General features: G+C 46.8%; 1 protein-coding gene across 1 annotated transcript in view; it reads right to left on the reverse strand.

Annotated features, from left to right (window-relative positions):
• Positions 1–878: 878 nt before the first annotated feature.
• Positions 879–15,430, reverse strand: part of SUCLG2 (succinate-CoA ligase GDP-forming subunit beta) — a 298,258-nt gene continuing 283,706 nt past the window's right edge. The window contains exon 11 of the mRNA XM_062201236.1: positions 879–2,043. Within this exon, the coding sequence (XP_062057220.1) occupies positions 1,928–2,043 (116 nt within the window). The 3' untranslated portion in view covers positions 879–1,927. The remainder of the gene's footprint in view (positions 2,044–15,430) is intronic.

Raw genomic sequence — 15,430 nt, forward strand, 5'->3', positions numbered from 1 at the left:
TTGCATAACCATTAAGAAAGTATATGACCAATCTTTTACAGCAAAATGCAGACTTTTACATTTTGCACTTACAGCAAATGCAGACTTATAAAATTATGATTTTCCTTTGTCTACATGTGGAATTTACAATGAGGGAAGCTGGTAAGAAAAATAAGACAACTAAATAGTACACTGGAAGGAGAACTAGAAGCTGGGGCTTGCTATGTGGCAGGGGTTTGCACGAGGGAATTTCTTTGACAGGATGCAAACTAACGCCACACTGTCAGCCATCTGAGACACCTGCCTGGGCTTCTGGTTTGTATATAATTTTTCTTCTTATTCTTTAAAAAAGATTTATGTATTTATTTGAAAGGGTTACAGAGAGAGAGAGAGAAGGACAGAGAGGAGAGGGAGGGAGGGAGGGAGGGAGGGAGAGAGAGAGAGAGAGAGAGAGAGAGAGAGAGAGAGAGGTCTTCCATATGCTGGTGTACTCACTGATGGCTGTAATGGCCAGGCTGAAGCCAGGAGCCAGGAGCTTCATCTGAGTCTCCCACATAGGTGCAGGGGCCCAAGCACTTGGGCCATGTTCTGCCAATTTTCCCAGGAACATTTGCAGGATCAGAAGTGGAGTAGCCAGGACATGAACTGACACCCATATGTGATGCTGGTGTCACAGGCAAAGGCTTAACTTGCCACGGCCCCTAATTTTAATACTTTTACTAAACAACCTCCTACCACAGAAGCAGTTGTCTGATGAGTTTAGTGGAACTAGAAACATCTTGGGACAACACACACTTTCCCATTTTAGAGACATGCCTAAGACAGTAAGGCTACTGTCGTTTAAAAAAGAAAACTGTATGAGGAATAAAACAGACTAAGCTGAGAAACACACAAAGATCTTGAACTTTACAAAACATAAGATTTTATTTAAATTTGTGTACAAATAAAAAATTTGCCAAAATTTAAACAAATATGTATTTCAAATTTTTACCCACTGTAAAAATGAGGCATCATGAGAAAAAAAAAAAAAAACCCACATTCCCCTTGATTATGTTTCCATCTTTCTACCATAGCTGGTAGATTTTGGGAGCGGGGAAGCTGGGGATGGTGTGCAGGAAAGGAGAGAAGACCCCACATTGAACACAATTATCTTCAGTGTTGTCTCATCTCAAAATTATAATCATAGATATTTCCGTAAGAATCCACATTCTTCAAATGTGACATTAGAATGAAAACTTCTATGCCAAAATCACAAATAAGGCTTCTGGCTTTCCTCTTAGCGTGAAGTAAACAGTTTATTCAGTATTAAGGCAAATGGCAACATGCACGCACAGTGTATTAAAGCAGACCCTTCATTGTAAAATACATTTTGGAAAATTTCTGATTTCTCAGACATGCGTTGGAATCAGAAACTCATAAAACCTGCTGCACAGTGGACCAGGAATTTGCTTGAATGTCTCAGCTGCACCCTTCTGATAGCCAGTACGTAAGATGTAATCTCATCTGAGTTTTTTAGCAACTGTGTTTTCTTTTTTAAAATTATCATATAGGATTAAATGTCTACCAAAAATCTTCTCAATATCCAGGGTCTGATTCTCACATTCTGTGTATATGCACATTACTGGATTTTCACATTCTGTGTATATGCACGTTATTTGGCCACGCAGCTTAACCCCAAAGTTGGCAAGACACTGCCCACTGAGCAGACTTGCTGTGATAAAGAAGTATGAGCACACAGGACAGGATTCTTATGCACAGTATAAGTAAAATCAGTTTCAGGCTACCTAAATATCTTATTCAAGAAAACACAGATTTATACACTGATTCTTTTTCATTTCCTCTACCCCCTATTTTCCCTGCAAAAGATAACCATTTCCTTCACAGTGATGACAGAACCATCCCTTTTGATGCAAAAACGGCCTTCTTCCCTGGGCCCAGGACACAGGCATCACTTCTTGGCCACGCTGGCCACAGCCTTCTTGGCTGCATCCTCCAGGTCAACGGCCGAAGTGATGGGCAGCCCGCTGTTGTTGAGAATTCTCTGAGCCTCTTGGACGTTGGTTCCTAGAAGGAGGAACAATGGACAGTCACCTAAGGGAACTGGAGGTGGTGCGCTGAGATGTTTTGTACAACTGAAGCCACACGGCACCCAGGTCTCACCAGACACCAACAGACTTAATTACAACACAGCCACAGCTTTCCATGACGCACTCTGCCTGTTCAGGTAGAGCCAGACAGAAAATTTATTTATTTTTCTCTTCTTTTCACTTCAATTACCCAGCATTATATAGACATTACTTGCTAATTTCTCAAACATGTAAAAAAAATGGGAAAGAATTTCCTTTAAGATTCTGCACAAGGAAGGAAAACAATTACTTGATCAGCTAGTTCTTTAAACATTATTTATTTATAGGTAGACAGAAAGATAAAGAGATCGCCTCTCCACTGGTTCACTCTCCAAAGGTGTGCAACAACTGGGGCTCAGCTAGGGCTGAAACTGGGAGGTGGAAACTCAATGCAGGTCTCTCCTGTGAGTGGCAGGGATTCACTCACTCCAGTCTGCACTGCTGCCGTCCAGTGGCTCTATCAGCAGGAAGCTGGAATCAGGAGCTCTGATAAGAGACATGGGCATCTGAACTGGTGTTTTAGCTGCTATGCCAAATGTCCAACCCGGTTTGAATGAGGAAAATCTGATGAACTGGATTTGCTCCCTGAATAAACAGTCTGAGTATGGAATCCAAAGAAAAAGCCTTGTGGAAAGAATATGCAGAATGTCAAATCAGGGTGTTGACATGGTATGAAATATTGGAGTGACACATGAAGATGCAGGGGACTAACCTAGCTATAGCTTTTCACCACCAGAAAAATAATTTTTTTCACTATAAAAAACATTTATTTATTTTTTTGAAAGTTCAGAGTTATACAGAGAAGGAGGAGAGATCTCCCATACTGTGGTTCATTCCCCAGTTGGCTTCAACAGCCGTGGATAGGCTAGGCCAGAGGCAAGATCAGGAGCTTCATCTGGGTCTCTCACGTGGGTGGCAGGGCCCACAATACTTGCTCAACCTTCTGCTGAATTCCTCAGGTCTTTAGCATGGAAATGGGTTGGAAGTGCAGCAGCCTGGACATGAGGCAGCACCCATCCAGGGTGCCATGTCACAGGCAGCAGCTTCACATGCTGCACCACAATGCCGGCAACTCATTTCAGTTTTTTTGAGGAACTTCCTTGAAGTTTTCCGTAAGGACTCCATTATTTTACATTCCATTTAAGAGTGTGGAAGAGTTCTCCTTTCTCCATATCCCTATCAGCATTTGCAGTTTTTCTCTTCTTCATAATAGCCATTGCATTTTGAGATGAGATGTCCATGCGACCTTAATTTGCAATTCCCTGATAATTAGTGATGTTGAGCACTTTAAAAATATATTTGTTGGCCACCTGTATATTGTGTTAATGGAAATATTTATTCAGATAATTTGACCATTTTCTAAAAAAAAAACTTTCTAAAGAAAGATTTCTTAAACCAGTATTATATTTTGACTTGCTTTTTTTTAAGATTTATTTATTTTACTTGAAAGTCAGAGTTACACAGAGAGAGGAGAGGCAGAGAAAGAGGTCTTCTATCCGCTGGTTCACCCTCCAATTGGCCGCAATGGCTGAAGTTGCACCGATCCAAAGCCAGGAGTCAGGAGCTTCCTCTGGGCCTCCCACGTGGGTTCAGGGGCCCAAGGACTTGGGCCATCTTCTACTGCTCTCCCAGGTCACAGCAGAGAGCTGGATTGGACGTAGAGCAGCTGGGACTCAAACCAGCGCCCATATGGGATATCGGCACTGCAGGCAGCGGCCTTACGCCACAGCGCCAGCTCCCCCAAAATATCTATTTGAGAGGTAGAGTCACTGACAGAAAGACAAATAGACATGGAGAGAGACAGAGGGAGAGAGAGAGATACAGAGAGAGGGAGCGAGCACATTTCCATCCACTGGTTCACTTCCCAGATGTTCCCTATTGTCTGGACACCAAAGCTGGAAGCTGGGAACTCAATCCCGGTCTTCCAGCTAAGTATCAGGGACCCAATCACTTGAGCCAACACCAACGCCTCTCAGATTTTGTCTTTGCAGGAAGCTGGAACCAGGACTCGGAGCAGGGGATCCCACCAAGGCACTACAATATGCAGCACACTCACCCCAACCACCATCTTAACCACTAAAAAAACGTCCACCCTGATTCAGAGAATCAGTTATACAAAGGTTTCAACCAGTGTTGTTGGTAAGAAAGATTATGTTACAACACTGATCTCAAGTTGTGGTCCAATGACAAAAGGTGATGACAGCCAGGACTTACGAGAGGGAAGTGAATATTCCTATTGACAGAAGCTGGAACGTCTGCCGACTGCCTATGGTAACCCACAGTCCGGTGGACTTACCGTGCCTGAAGCCCATACCAGAAGTCCTAAGATCTCTTGGAAGGCAGGGGACTGGGTCATGATCCTACCTGAGAGCAGAGATTCTGAGCCTCTGCCTGAGCCTGTCCCCAGACGCACACCTTAGACTCTGGCAGCGCTCAAGGTGTCCATCTCTGTTTCAGGGACTGCCTACCTAGCACATGGCCTGCTCTTCTGTTCTTTCAGAGTGAACCACCTTAAGCATGTACTGAAAACCTCATCTTACCTCATTTCCTGTGCATTCTTCTAGTGGGCAAGATGGAGCCTATTTATGAACCCCGTCTTTGACATACAGGCCTTGGAGAACTGGTCTCACCACAGAGAGTGCACACAGGAGCAGGTGCTTGGCCAGCAGGTGTCATACAGGAAGGCAAAGGCTGCGGTTACACAGAGCAGGTGCACTGAGAAGGGGATGTGGCATCGATTCTCCTGGGGCCCTGCGGCCACCTGGCACTGTGTTTGCAGCTCACGGCTTACTCACTGCTATCTGACAAGAGATTCTGATGCAAGCCTGCTTGGAAAGCAATAATCTACAAGCTGGGGAAGTTGCCACATAAACGCTCACCCTTGATTCCTGCTGGGAACTCCTTGTGTAGTTTCAAGTGACTTACCTCCTCTGTGCCACAATGTTTTTAGCTCCACGTACAGAACTATCATTCTCACTGTCTTCCTTAGGACAAATAGTTATTGATTGCTTATATATGTGTCAGTTAAGACACTAAATGAATTACATACAGAATGCAAAACCTCTAGGTCACCTTTGCATAGGTTGCACAACCCCAATGTAAGGCAAGTGAGGCTGAGAGAGGTGGTGACTTCTCCATGGTCACACAGGTGATACAAGGGGGGGTTTTTGGAAAGTTAACAGAAAATGTGTACTATGAAAAAACTAGGCATGAATTTGAAACATTTTATGCACCAAAATACTTGGAAGTGTCAGAGGTGGGACTTGGCCAACCCTGGTAATTATAGAACCCCGGAAATCCTAAAGGTAGGCTAGTCGGCTTCCTATTTGGAAAATGAAGATAATATCGCTGACAGCTTCCACTGTAAAGAGTGGCAAACGAAGTAATACCCGTGAAAGCATTTTGCCAGCGGTACAGAGTCTGGGGCACACCTGGCTGGCAGTCCAGAGAGGATTCCCACCCTACTTGGACAGTGTAGTGCTACTGCTGGGAGTAGCGGCCTGGCCAGAAGCCATGTTCCAGGCCTGCTGTATGTAGGAAGGAGCACCTAACAGTCCTGGCTAGGAAACAAATGCCCATAAATCTCTTTATACTCCGTTTCCCCATCTGCCTCCTGGAATGTTGCTGGCCAGGGCAATCCCAGAAGGGAAGATGGAGGTGACTTCTCCAGCCTGGGTACCGGAACAACTGTGTGAGGCACAGCACCCTGTCTTATCACCCTCTCAGATCTTATGTGAATGAGCAAGAGTCTTCCATCACCTTACGCTGCTGAAATTCCAGGATCTCTCTGCTTCGACTAGAGCTAACACAGTGCTTTGTAAAGAGATGTTGCAGCAGGTAGCTTCTGAGATGACACTCAAATGACCCATGCAGCGATGGGGCCTTCCGGTGTTCATGCCCTTGCGTGTGGACTGGATCCATCAGATGGCTTTGGTAAGGAGCTGAGGCCCCCAGTCTACCTTGGCTTAAAGAAGTGCATCGTGTGAAGCACTGGAGTGAGCTTGGAAGTGAACTGTTTCCTAGTCAGACCCTGAGAAACCCCAGCCCCAGTAGACATCCTGGCTGCACCCCCATGAGAGACCCTGAGTGAGGGGACAGCGTCAGGAAACCAAGGGACAACAAAGGCCACTGGTAGGTAACCCACACAGACCTAAAGGTTTATGATTTCATGAATAACAGACTCGGTATGCATTTTGGTTCATTTTGTGAGGTTTCAGCCAAGGTCCCAGAGGCTGAAAAGTAGGACAGAGGATGGAACCATGGCAGGTGTTAGACACCGGGCTGAGGAATTGAGACATTAATCTGCAGGCAGGGCTTTCGTAGAATTCATGACAGAGTGTGAAGCAAAAGCCCTGACTGACAACAGCAGCGACCTGGACTGGAGACCAGGGGATGAACGAAAGTTCCATGCGTAAATTTCTGCCTCCCCCAACAGACAGCCGTGGGCTCAGACTCTCCCCTACCGTCTGCCCAGCTGCCAGAGAAGACATCTAAGTTAAGATGGAGAGGCTCCCCTCCCTCTTTTCTCTTTGGCGCACCCTCCAATCTCAACACACAGCCCCTGGGACCTCTGACAGAGGCTGGGTGGTGCTCCACAACCCTCCCTATCTCAAGTCCTGCGCTTCTGGGGGTTTCAGTTTCATCGTGTGTCCTCCCTTCTGACACCTGCTCCTTCACTTTCAACCGAATCCCTAAGGTTATGGACGAGAAGCCTTGGCGACAGCTTAGGTGGGTGGCTCTTTCTTGCAATCAAGTAGCCTAAATAATTCAGTTCCTTACTTAGTATTCTCCGTTAGCATGTGCTCCAGCACCAGTATTCCCAAGGAAAAACACCCTGAAGATTTGATTTGGCCAGTCACGAGTACGCAGACACACTGGCTCTCGGTGTGGACATCACCCAGGGCTCTGCTGCCCTGACACCAGGTATGCACAGGCATCTGTTTAAATGACATGGCGGGGTGGGGGTGGGGGCTTCCTTGCTGCTACTTCCTAATGCCCCCACGGCAGCAAGACTTATAAAATGAGGTTGCAGGGTACCTTGTACTTTCAAAGCCATATTATGGTCACACCCTAATGGGATGGTTTCCTGCTTCCTCTGCCAGGCTGGCTCACCGGGGCCTCTCACAGCATCATGGAAAGCCGAATAAATAAGGATAGATTCACAGACCTGGAGGGTGCTGGAGGAGGAGACATGGGGGTGGTCCTTTTCTGAAACCTTGCTGGCCCCACACCCCTAAGCAGCCCTTTTTTATACAGGGGTCGCATGGAAACCCCAACCGCCTGAAGTGAAAGAGCAGGGAGCTGTTTGTGAGCTCGTGCAGGGGTTTCTGGGAGCTCTGCTGCCAGTCTCTTCCTGGAAGAAGGGCCCTGAAGCAGCTGGCTGCGCTCCGGGTGCCCTTGAGCAATGACACCAAGCTGCTGCCACCACTCTCAGCCCGACAGCCCCATGTGGCCCAGGCCAGGGAGTGAGGATTTGCTCCAAGGTTAGCCCAGAAGGTGGGGCCAGGGAAGAAAGGCAAGGAGCAGCTCCCCAGAAAAGCCTACACACCCTTCTCTCCTCCTGGCTGCTCCTAGCACCCTGTCAAATGCCTAATTGCTTCCGGATTCCGGGATCCACTAAAGTGAATTTTAGTCATACTCGCTGTTCCACTTTTCATTACAGCCTTATTTATTAAGCACAGACCAGCAGGCTCAGAACCAAGCCAGTTTTGAAGGGATCCTCCATGCAAATATAAGGTTCAGCCATGGGAATAGGAGGGCTAGTAGTCGCGTGAACATGCGCTGTGACCAGATGACAAAGTGTGCCACGGCAGGCAGGCAGGGGGGCAGGGGTGCAGTGGGGAGGGCAGGGAGGAAGAAAGAGAAAGACGGAAGGAAAGCAGGAGACAGAGCAGCGGAGTAAGAGAGGAAGAGACCCAGAGGCAGAGGAGAGAAGAGTGAAGGAGGAAGAACGAGTAGGGGGCAACAGAGCCGAAGGCAGGCCTGAGTTTTCAGGCAGAGAACCAGGGAAAGGGGGGGGGGGGAGGGGAGGGAAGAAGAGGAGAGAAAGAGGAAGGAAAGGAGAAAGGACTGAGCAGCACTGGTGCCGAGGGAGGGAGATGAAGCCAGGACAGCCCAGAGAGCAACAGGCCCATGGGAAGGGAGGGACGCAGAAGGGAGTGAGGGACCAAGTGAGCTTGCCAAGCACCCTCCGCAGCAGCCCTGCTTGGTCCTGCCCCGTCCCCCTGCAGACATGGACAGCATGCCCTGCTGGTCCCAGACCCCGGCCAGGCCTTCTGTTCCCACTCAGGGAGCTGACGGAAGGGGAAGGAAGACGCACAGGGAGGAGGGGTCGAAGGCTGAACCACAGACACTGGAACCAGATCACCGGGAAACACCAGGGGGAGTATCAGGACCAGGTAGCTCAGGTTCATTTCTTCTCCATTCAACAGGTAGCTGATGTGGAGGCCTCATCCCGCTCCCCGGCTTCACTTCTAAACAGACACGATCGTAGTTGCTTGAAACTACCACGTTTACGGCCGTGCACACAACGACAAAGGAAGCTGATCTCTTGCCCAGGTTTCAGTGGTGCTACTGACATGCTCCGATACTTGATACTTATTAAGTGCTGCATCGCATTTCAATGAGGCTGCAGGACAACACCCTTAGTAAGCACCTGTTCAGACAAATGATCAACCCACGCCGCTCCAACTTCAGGCACTGCTGAGTATCTGCCTGTCGGGAGCCTCCTGGCTCCATGGCTGTCTACCCTCCACAGGATTCAGTGGCAAGAAAGAGAATCCGAGGGGCACGAGTTTAAAATGCAGTCTGGACTGCTAGAGGACTTCACCAAATAGTAACAATGATTATAAAAAAGTCTTAAAAACCTCTCCAACTCCTCAGTACGTTTTACCAGTGACTTCCTGCCACTGGGTGGAGGAAGAGAGCTGTAAACACACAGGCAGGTTAATTTATCAAAATGCGCTCTTTGTTTTCAATCCTATGTAAGACAAGGACGGGGCAGGAGACACAAAATACAGGGCTGTGTTCAAAATGGGCAGTACCTCCTCCCGCTCAGGCCTGGGCAGTGGAGAAAACCATTCTCCAAGTCCGGAAAATCATGCCAGCTAAAAATCATCTTTACAAACTTTGTATCAATAAGAATTTTTAAAATAGAATATTTAGTGTGTAATACTACATGCAATAAATGGGCATATGAGTGAAGGGTTCACCAGTTTCATAAAACTTAATCCTCAGAGCAACTCAAGGTTGACACCATTTTTATGCCCATTTTACAGATGAGGCAACTGAGGCACGAGGAGACTTAGGAACTGGACCATCATACTGCAGCAAGTCAGAGGCTGGGCAAGGATTAGAACCCAGGCTTGTGTATCTGCACAGGTGAATAACAAACCAAGCAAAGTAGCCTCTTGGTGGGAGATGGAATCCCAAGGATGCTTTGGACTACGTCTGTTGTTTTCACTACAGCAAACAGAAGCCCAGAGTTGCACAGGAGTGTGCTCAGGTCAGACAACCAATTAACTATGCAGCCTGACTCTCAGGGGAACGTTCCAAGTCAGGGCTGGCAAACTAGGGCTTGCAGGCCAAATCCAGCCCACTGCCTCTCTCTGCAGCACCTTTGAGCTAAGAATAATTTTTATATTTTTAAAAAGTAGTTGAGAAAAAAAATTAGAATATTTTGTGATCTGTAGAAATTACATGAAATTCAAATCCCAGTGTCCATAAATAAAGTTTTCGTGGAACACAGCCAAAGTGATTCGGTTACAGATTGCTGGCGGCTGCCTCTGCTCTACAGTGGGGGAGCTGAGCCGTGATGACACAGCCAGTACGGGCCGCAAGGACTAAAATATTTCATCCCTGCTCTAAGTAATTGCGTCTATTTTTTCCCCACTGGGAAAGGGGAGATCAGTGGAAACAAAGCAAATTCTGCACAGCGGTAGGCGCTGCTTAAAATGGTCACTGTCCCTGTGCCCTTGCTCTCCGTTTCTTCCAATCAGATGGAGGAGGCCCATTTTCTCGGTGACATGGTAAATTCAGATCACTTATCACATCGCTTCTGTTTTGCTACTACACTGTTAGCAATGGAGTCATCTGTTGAGAATTAAGAAGGCAAAGCTGCCAAGTCAGCAGCCCTGGCTCGCCTGATAGGAGATGCATCTCTTGTCTACCTAGCACCCGGTCTGGCAGGCGACTGAGGCCACCCATGTGGATGAGTTAGTGACAACTGTATCCCCTCATTTGTTTATTTATTTTTTAAATTGGCTCCTCTGTTCTGAAGCTCGATCACCCCCAACCCCTGGCTCCCATCCGTTCTCCACTTGGAGGAATTCCTCCATATCAGAGTTGTCAAGAGGCACTTGTCACCCAGTCGCACTGCTCCCCTATGACCTGTACCACCTATATCTGAGGCCACCATCCCAGGTCTGCTGGGACTAGGCCCCGAGGACCATGCACTGAGGAGTCTGAAGGCTTGTGATTAAAATAATCAATGCTAGCTGTGTTTGATGTGCTTTTAAGTTTTAGCAAAACATAATCATAAAAGAGTTCAAAAAACCATAAGGATAGAGAACATTCACTCAGTTCTAAGGGATTCAAAATCACACCTGCTCTTTACCACAACCCCATGATGTGGCCATATTTTTAAATTCCCATTTTATATATGAAAAAGCTGAGATTTTAAACCCAGCTCTCTTCCTGAGTAGCAGAAGGGTTTGAGGAAGTTACTGCAGTTTTGAGGCTTTAGATTCCCCTTGAGTGAGTTTCTCATCTAAAGGCCCATACCCCTCACATTTTCTACAAAGTAAAGATGACTGATGGTTATCCTGTGGGGCTGTGGCATATTCACACCCAACTTCCTCCTGATTGCTTCTCCCGTGGTGACACGACAGGCACACAGAAGGAGTGAATGTGATCACAGCTGGAGTCACCAACTCTGGTGTCAGGAGCCCACAGCCAGATTCCTCCCTACAGCCAAGGGTATGCACCTCATGCAAGCAAGGTTCTGGGTCAAGTCCAACAAAGATTCATTGTGTGTTTATGTTATTGTTTTCAACTATATTAACCTTCAAATATGCAACATGCATTAATGAAAACCAAAGCTACGGGAGCCTTAACATTAAGCTAGAATTGAAGACTCTGGAAAGCACTAACACGTCCCCATTCTGCACACATCCCCATCACCTGCTGGTGATGAGAGTTCTTTTTATAGAGGAATGTTTTATACAGCTGGACACTGCATGTGCACTTCTCTTTGTCCCTTCTTTGAATGGCCCTTGTGTCTTTCAATCCGTCTATACTCTGATTTACGGAATTCTCAAAGGCCATTTTGACAGTGTGAGAATTCTGTTGACCTGCAATGTTGACCCTGGAATCTCATCACCTGTGTAAGAGGTCATGTTACTGCACCACTCTTTGGGATTCTGCACACAGGTAGCGGGAAAGACAGAGTAGACCCCACCGCAAATACTTTCCTTGAGAGAAGCTGTATTCTGAGAGCCTAAGGTTGCTTTCCAAACTCCTACTTTACTCTCATGAGACATTTCAGAGCCAAGGACTAAGGAAGACAAATAACTTAGGGAGTTCCCAGAATTCCAGGTTTTGTTGCTGGCTGTTTCTCTACACCAGGGACTTGCAAAATGCAACCCATGGGCCAGATCTGTCCCACCAACTGTTTTGGTTAAAAAACAAAACAGGATAGATGGAGACACAGCCTATGGTTTTTTTTAGCACGCCCATTTCTTTAGGTAATGTCTATGTTGGCTTCTGCATTATACTGGCAGAAATGAAAAGCTGTGCCGGTCTCAGAGCTCCCAGTGTTGATAATACACAAGTGCAGGGCACAAAGCATAGCATGTGACTCCACAGGAAAAGCCCACACACCTATGTCCAACCCTGGGGATGAAGAGCTGGGAGAAGACAAAAAGCTGTTTCATTTGGGGCTCTCCCAGCTTGCAGATCTCACTTCCTGCTCCTGCTAAGGCAGGTAGCTGTATGTCTAGGGAAGAAAACCCCACCTGTCATCTCTTTGAATCAACACTGGCCAAAGCGTGGCTCAAGAGCTTCCGTTCTCCTTGCTCACATTCACAGAGGACAGCAGTGGTTCCAGAGCTCCTGTCCACTGACCTCAGACGCAGCCTCACCATCTTTCTTGGCACAGAATTTCAGGCAACCACCGCCAATAAACAGAGGGTAACACAGGATCAAAGTTGTTTGTCCTTCCTGTCCCTAAATCATTTTCATGCAGTCTGTTCTCCTATGGAGCTCTGTCCAAGGACAGCCTCAAGGTGGCATTCCCGGGAGAGCCCAACACACCTATCACCTGTAAAATAGTCCTCTCTTTTGGATGGTTGTGCAACCTTGTTTTAACCCATATTTGAGGGGAAGAAGTTTACTGCGTCTGCACTGAGCACGCTCAGACTTTTCTTGTCATTACTCCTTAAATCACAGAATCTAACAACTATTTGCACAGCATTCACTTTGTATTAGGCATTTATTATAAGTAATCTAGAGGTCACTTAGGGTACACAAGAGGCTATGTGTAGATTGTATGCAAATACTGCGCTGTTTTATTTAAGGGACAGTAGTCTCTGCAGATTTTCGTATCCATGCAGCACCCTGAAACTCATGTCCCTTGCATATCAAAGAAAAGCTGGGGTGTGGACCAAACCTGCCTTTATGTCCCCTCCACAGCAGCAATGTGTCTGAATCAGTGTCTCATCACCTAGAACTTTCTGGTAGCACATGAGGAAACTGAGGCATAAGGGAATGAACTGACTGGTTCTGCACAGGACACCCAGAGGGCAGAGAGTGCTATTCTGAGGTTAGGAGGCAGGACTTGGGATGTGTCTGTCGTGGGACCTGCCCAGGCTCTGGAGTTCATCCTTATTAAGTCAGCTGCACACACAGCTCCTGAGCAGGGCAATCATTTCAGAGGCTTGTTCCTGAAGGCACCACTCCTGCCTGGACTAGTGTGAGCCCCAATTAATGACAACCCAGTCTGAGGGCAGAACATGGCCTGTGATGTGCATGGGGAGGAAGTTTCCTTCCACGCAGAGGGCAGGCATTAACTGTTCACTTCCGGTCTCTCTGGAAGCCTCGCCTATCTCTGATCTGAGGTTCTACCTCGGGGAGCATGGACAGACCTCTGGGACCCTAGGGTCTGAATGGTTCAGCAACATGGAGAGCCCAGTCCTCTGCCCTGCCTTTTAAGGATACACTGCCCAGAACGAGCCCAGACAGCTCATCTGCTCCTCGGGGTTCCGCTCAGGGAGCGAGAGGCTCATTCAGTGTCACTCAGGTCCTGCACCCATTTGGGGAGTGAACCAGCAGGTGGAAGATCTCTTTTTCCCTCTGTACCATTGCCTTTCAAATTAAAAAAAAAAAAAGCAATAAAATAAACAAATATATAACAATTTGTTCTTTTCTTCATTCCAGAAACACTTGTCTACAAAGGCTAAATTTCCCCTTAATATGTGGTTGGTCGTTCAATTCACCCTGAATTCTTTTAAGCAAAAATAATCCCGTCTCAGCTGGTGTGGTCTATTCTGATAAGGCTAGTAAATACATATAATTATAAAGTTACCCGTTTCAAAGGGAAGAGTAATCCTTTCCTTATCCACTGGTAAAACAGCTTGTAATTATTACACAGCTGAGAACAAAGATTTGTCCACAAAATCCCATTAAATCAAGCCTGATTCGACCGATTAAAACCTCCCATCAGGACATTTCTGATGGGCAAAAGTGCTTCTAATGTGAGTGGCACATCGGGGCGACTGTGGCAAGCGTCCTGGCTCTTCCCAGTAGTCATCCAATATCGGGAAGCCCCACTTTCTCCATTCACAGGCAACAGAGACTGCCAACAAAAGTCGCCACTGGGCTGTTGAGATGTGTGCTATCTCCATCCTAAAAAACCTCACAGTTGCTCAGATGGCGTAGACATGTGGCAGAGTGCCTGAAACCTAGAAAACACCCCATAAACATGCTTAGTAGCATGTATTTATTACTGTAAGTCAGGCTCTGGCAACACTGTTGAACCGCATCTAGCTTCTCTGCATCCCTAGGCTCACTTTCAGAAGCTAGGATGATGGACAGATACCCTCTCCTGTCTCTCCATCTCGACACAGGGGTGTGGGTTTTGGCAACATCAACCAATTCCAACAATCGTGTGAATACTGCGAGTACAGCAGTAAGAAAGAGTGTGGTGAGTCAGGTAAACCAGACACCACCCTCTGGAAAAGCACAAAACGCTCCTGTCTCTTTGTGCCATTTCGTCTTTCTTTGTGGCCTCAGACAATGGGGAGTTGCTCTGTTTAGAGAAACAGAATCAAAGCAGACTCTAAGGTTTGTTAAAACAAATTTGGAGTGATTTGTGGGAGGAGGAGAATTTATGTTCTGAGCCAGAAGAAGGCAAATAGAGAATTTAGATTGAGGATAAAAGAAATCTCACAGAGGTCTCTGTAGTTAAGCAAGATTTTTCCCCCCTAGAAGCAGTGAGAACTACTTTCTGTGACAAGGATAGTCTCACTCTTGGTTGGTTTCTCATTTTACTAATTTTAAACTTTTATTTATTTTATTTTGATTTATTTGAAAGGCAGAGAGAGACAAGGAGAGATCTCTCATGTGTGGGTTCATTCTCCATATGCCCTCAAAGAACTGGGACTGAGCCAGGCTGACACCAGGATCCCAGAACTCAATCCGGGCCTCCAATGTGGGTGACAGGGACCCAAGTGCTTGAACCTTCACATGGTGCCTCCCAGGGTGTGCATTTGCAGGCAGCTGGAATCAGAAGCAAAGCTGGGGTCTGGAAACTAGACATTCATCTATGGGATGCAGGTGTCTCAAGTGGTATCTTAACTGCTGCACCAGACACCTGCGTGGGTTTCTCATTTCAACTGAGCTATTCCAATGCAGCCATGGCCAACTGAGGGCCTTCAAAATAAGGGCACGATCCATGTGTCTATCACACCTATCCTTGCATTGTTCCATGTTCTACATCTCTACCGTATCTACATCTCTACATTCTTTTGGATACCACAGCTCCACCAAAAGTTTGCGATGATCATATTCAACTACAATACTCTCCCACACTGTCTGGTCTCTGACTTTTGCAGGACCATTAATCCCACCGTTACAATCTTGGTCCTTAAGAGATTTAAAACCTAGGTCGCCCTTCTCTCATCTCCTGTTCTCTCTCTGCTCTTGGCTCCACTCCACTTTTACCTCTATGTAGCAAGTATGCCTGGGTTTTAGATTTCACCTCTTTTCTTTCAGTCATACCACACATGTATCGCTGCAAAGCCATGACTCTGTCCAGGATAGCCTTCTAG

Source organism: Lepus europaeus, chromosome 9 (assembly GCF_033115175.1).
Source record: "Lepus europaeus isolate LE1 chromosome 9, mLepTim1.pri, whole genome shotgun sequence".
NCBI classification, from domain to species: domain Eukaryota; kingdom Metazoa; phylum Chordata; class Mammalia; order Lagomorpha; family Leporidae; genus Lepus; species Lepus europaeus.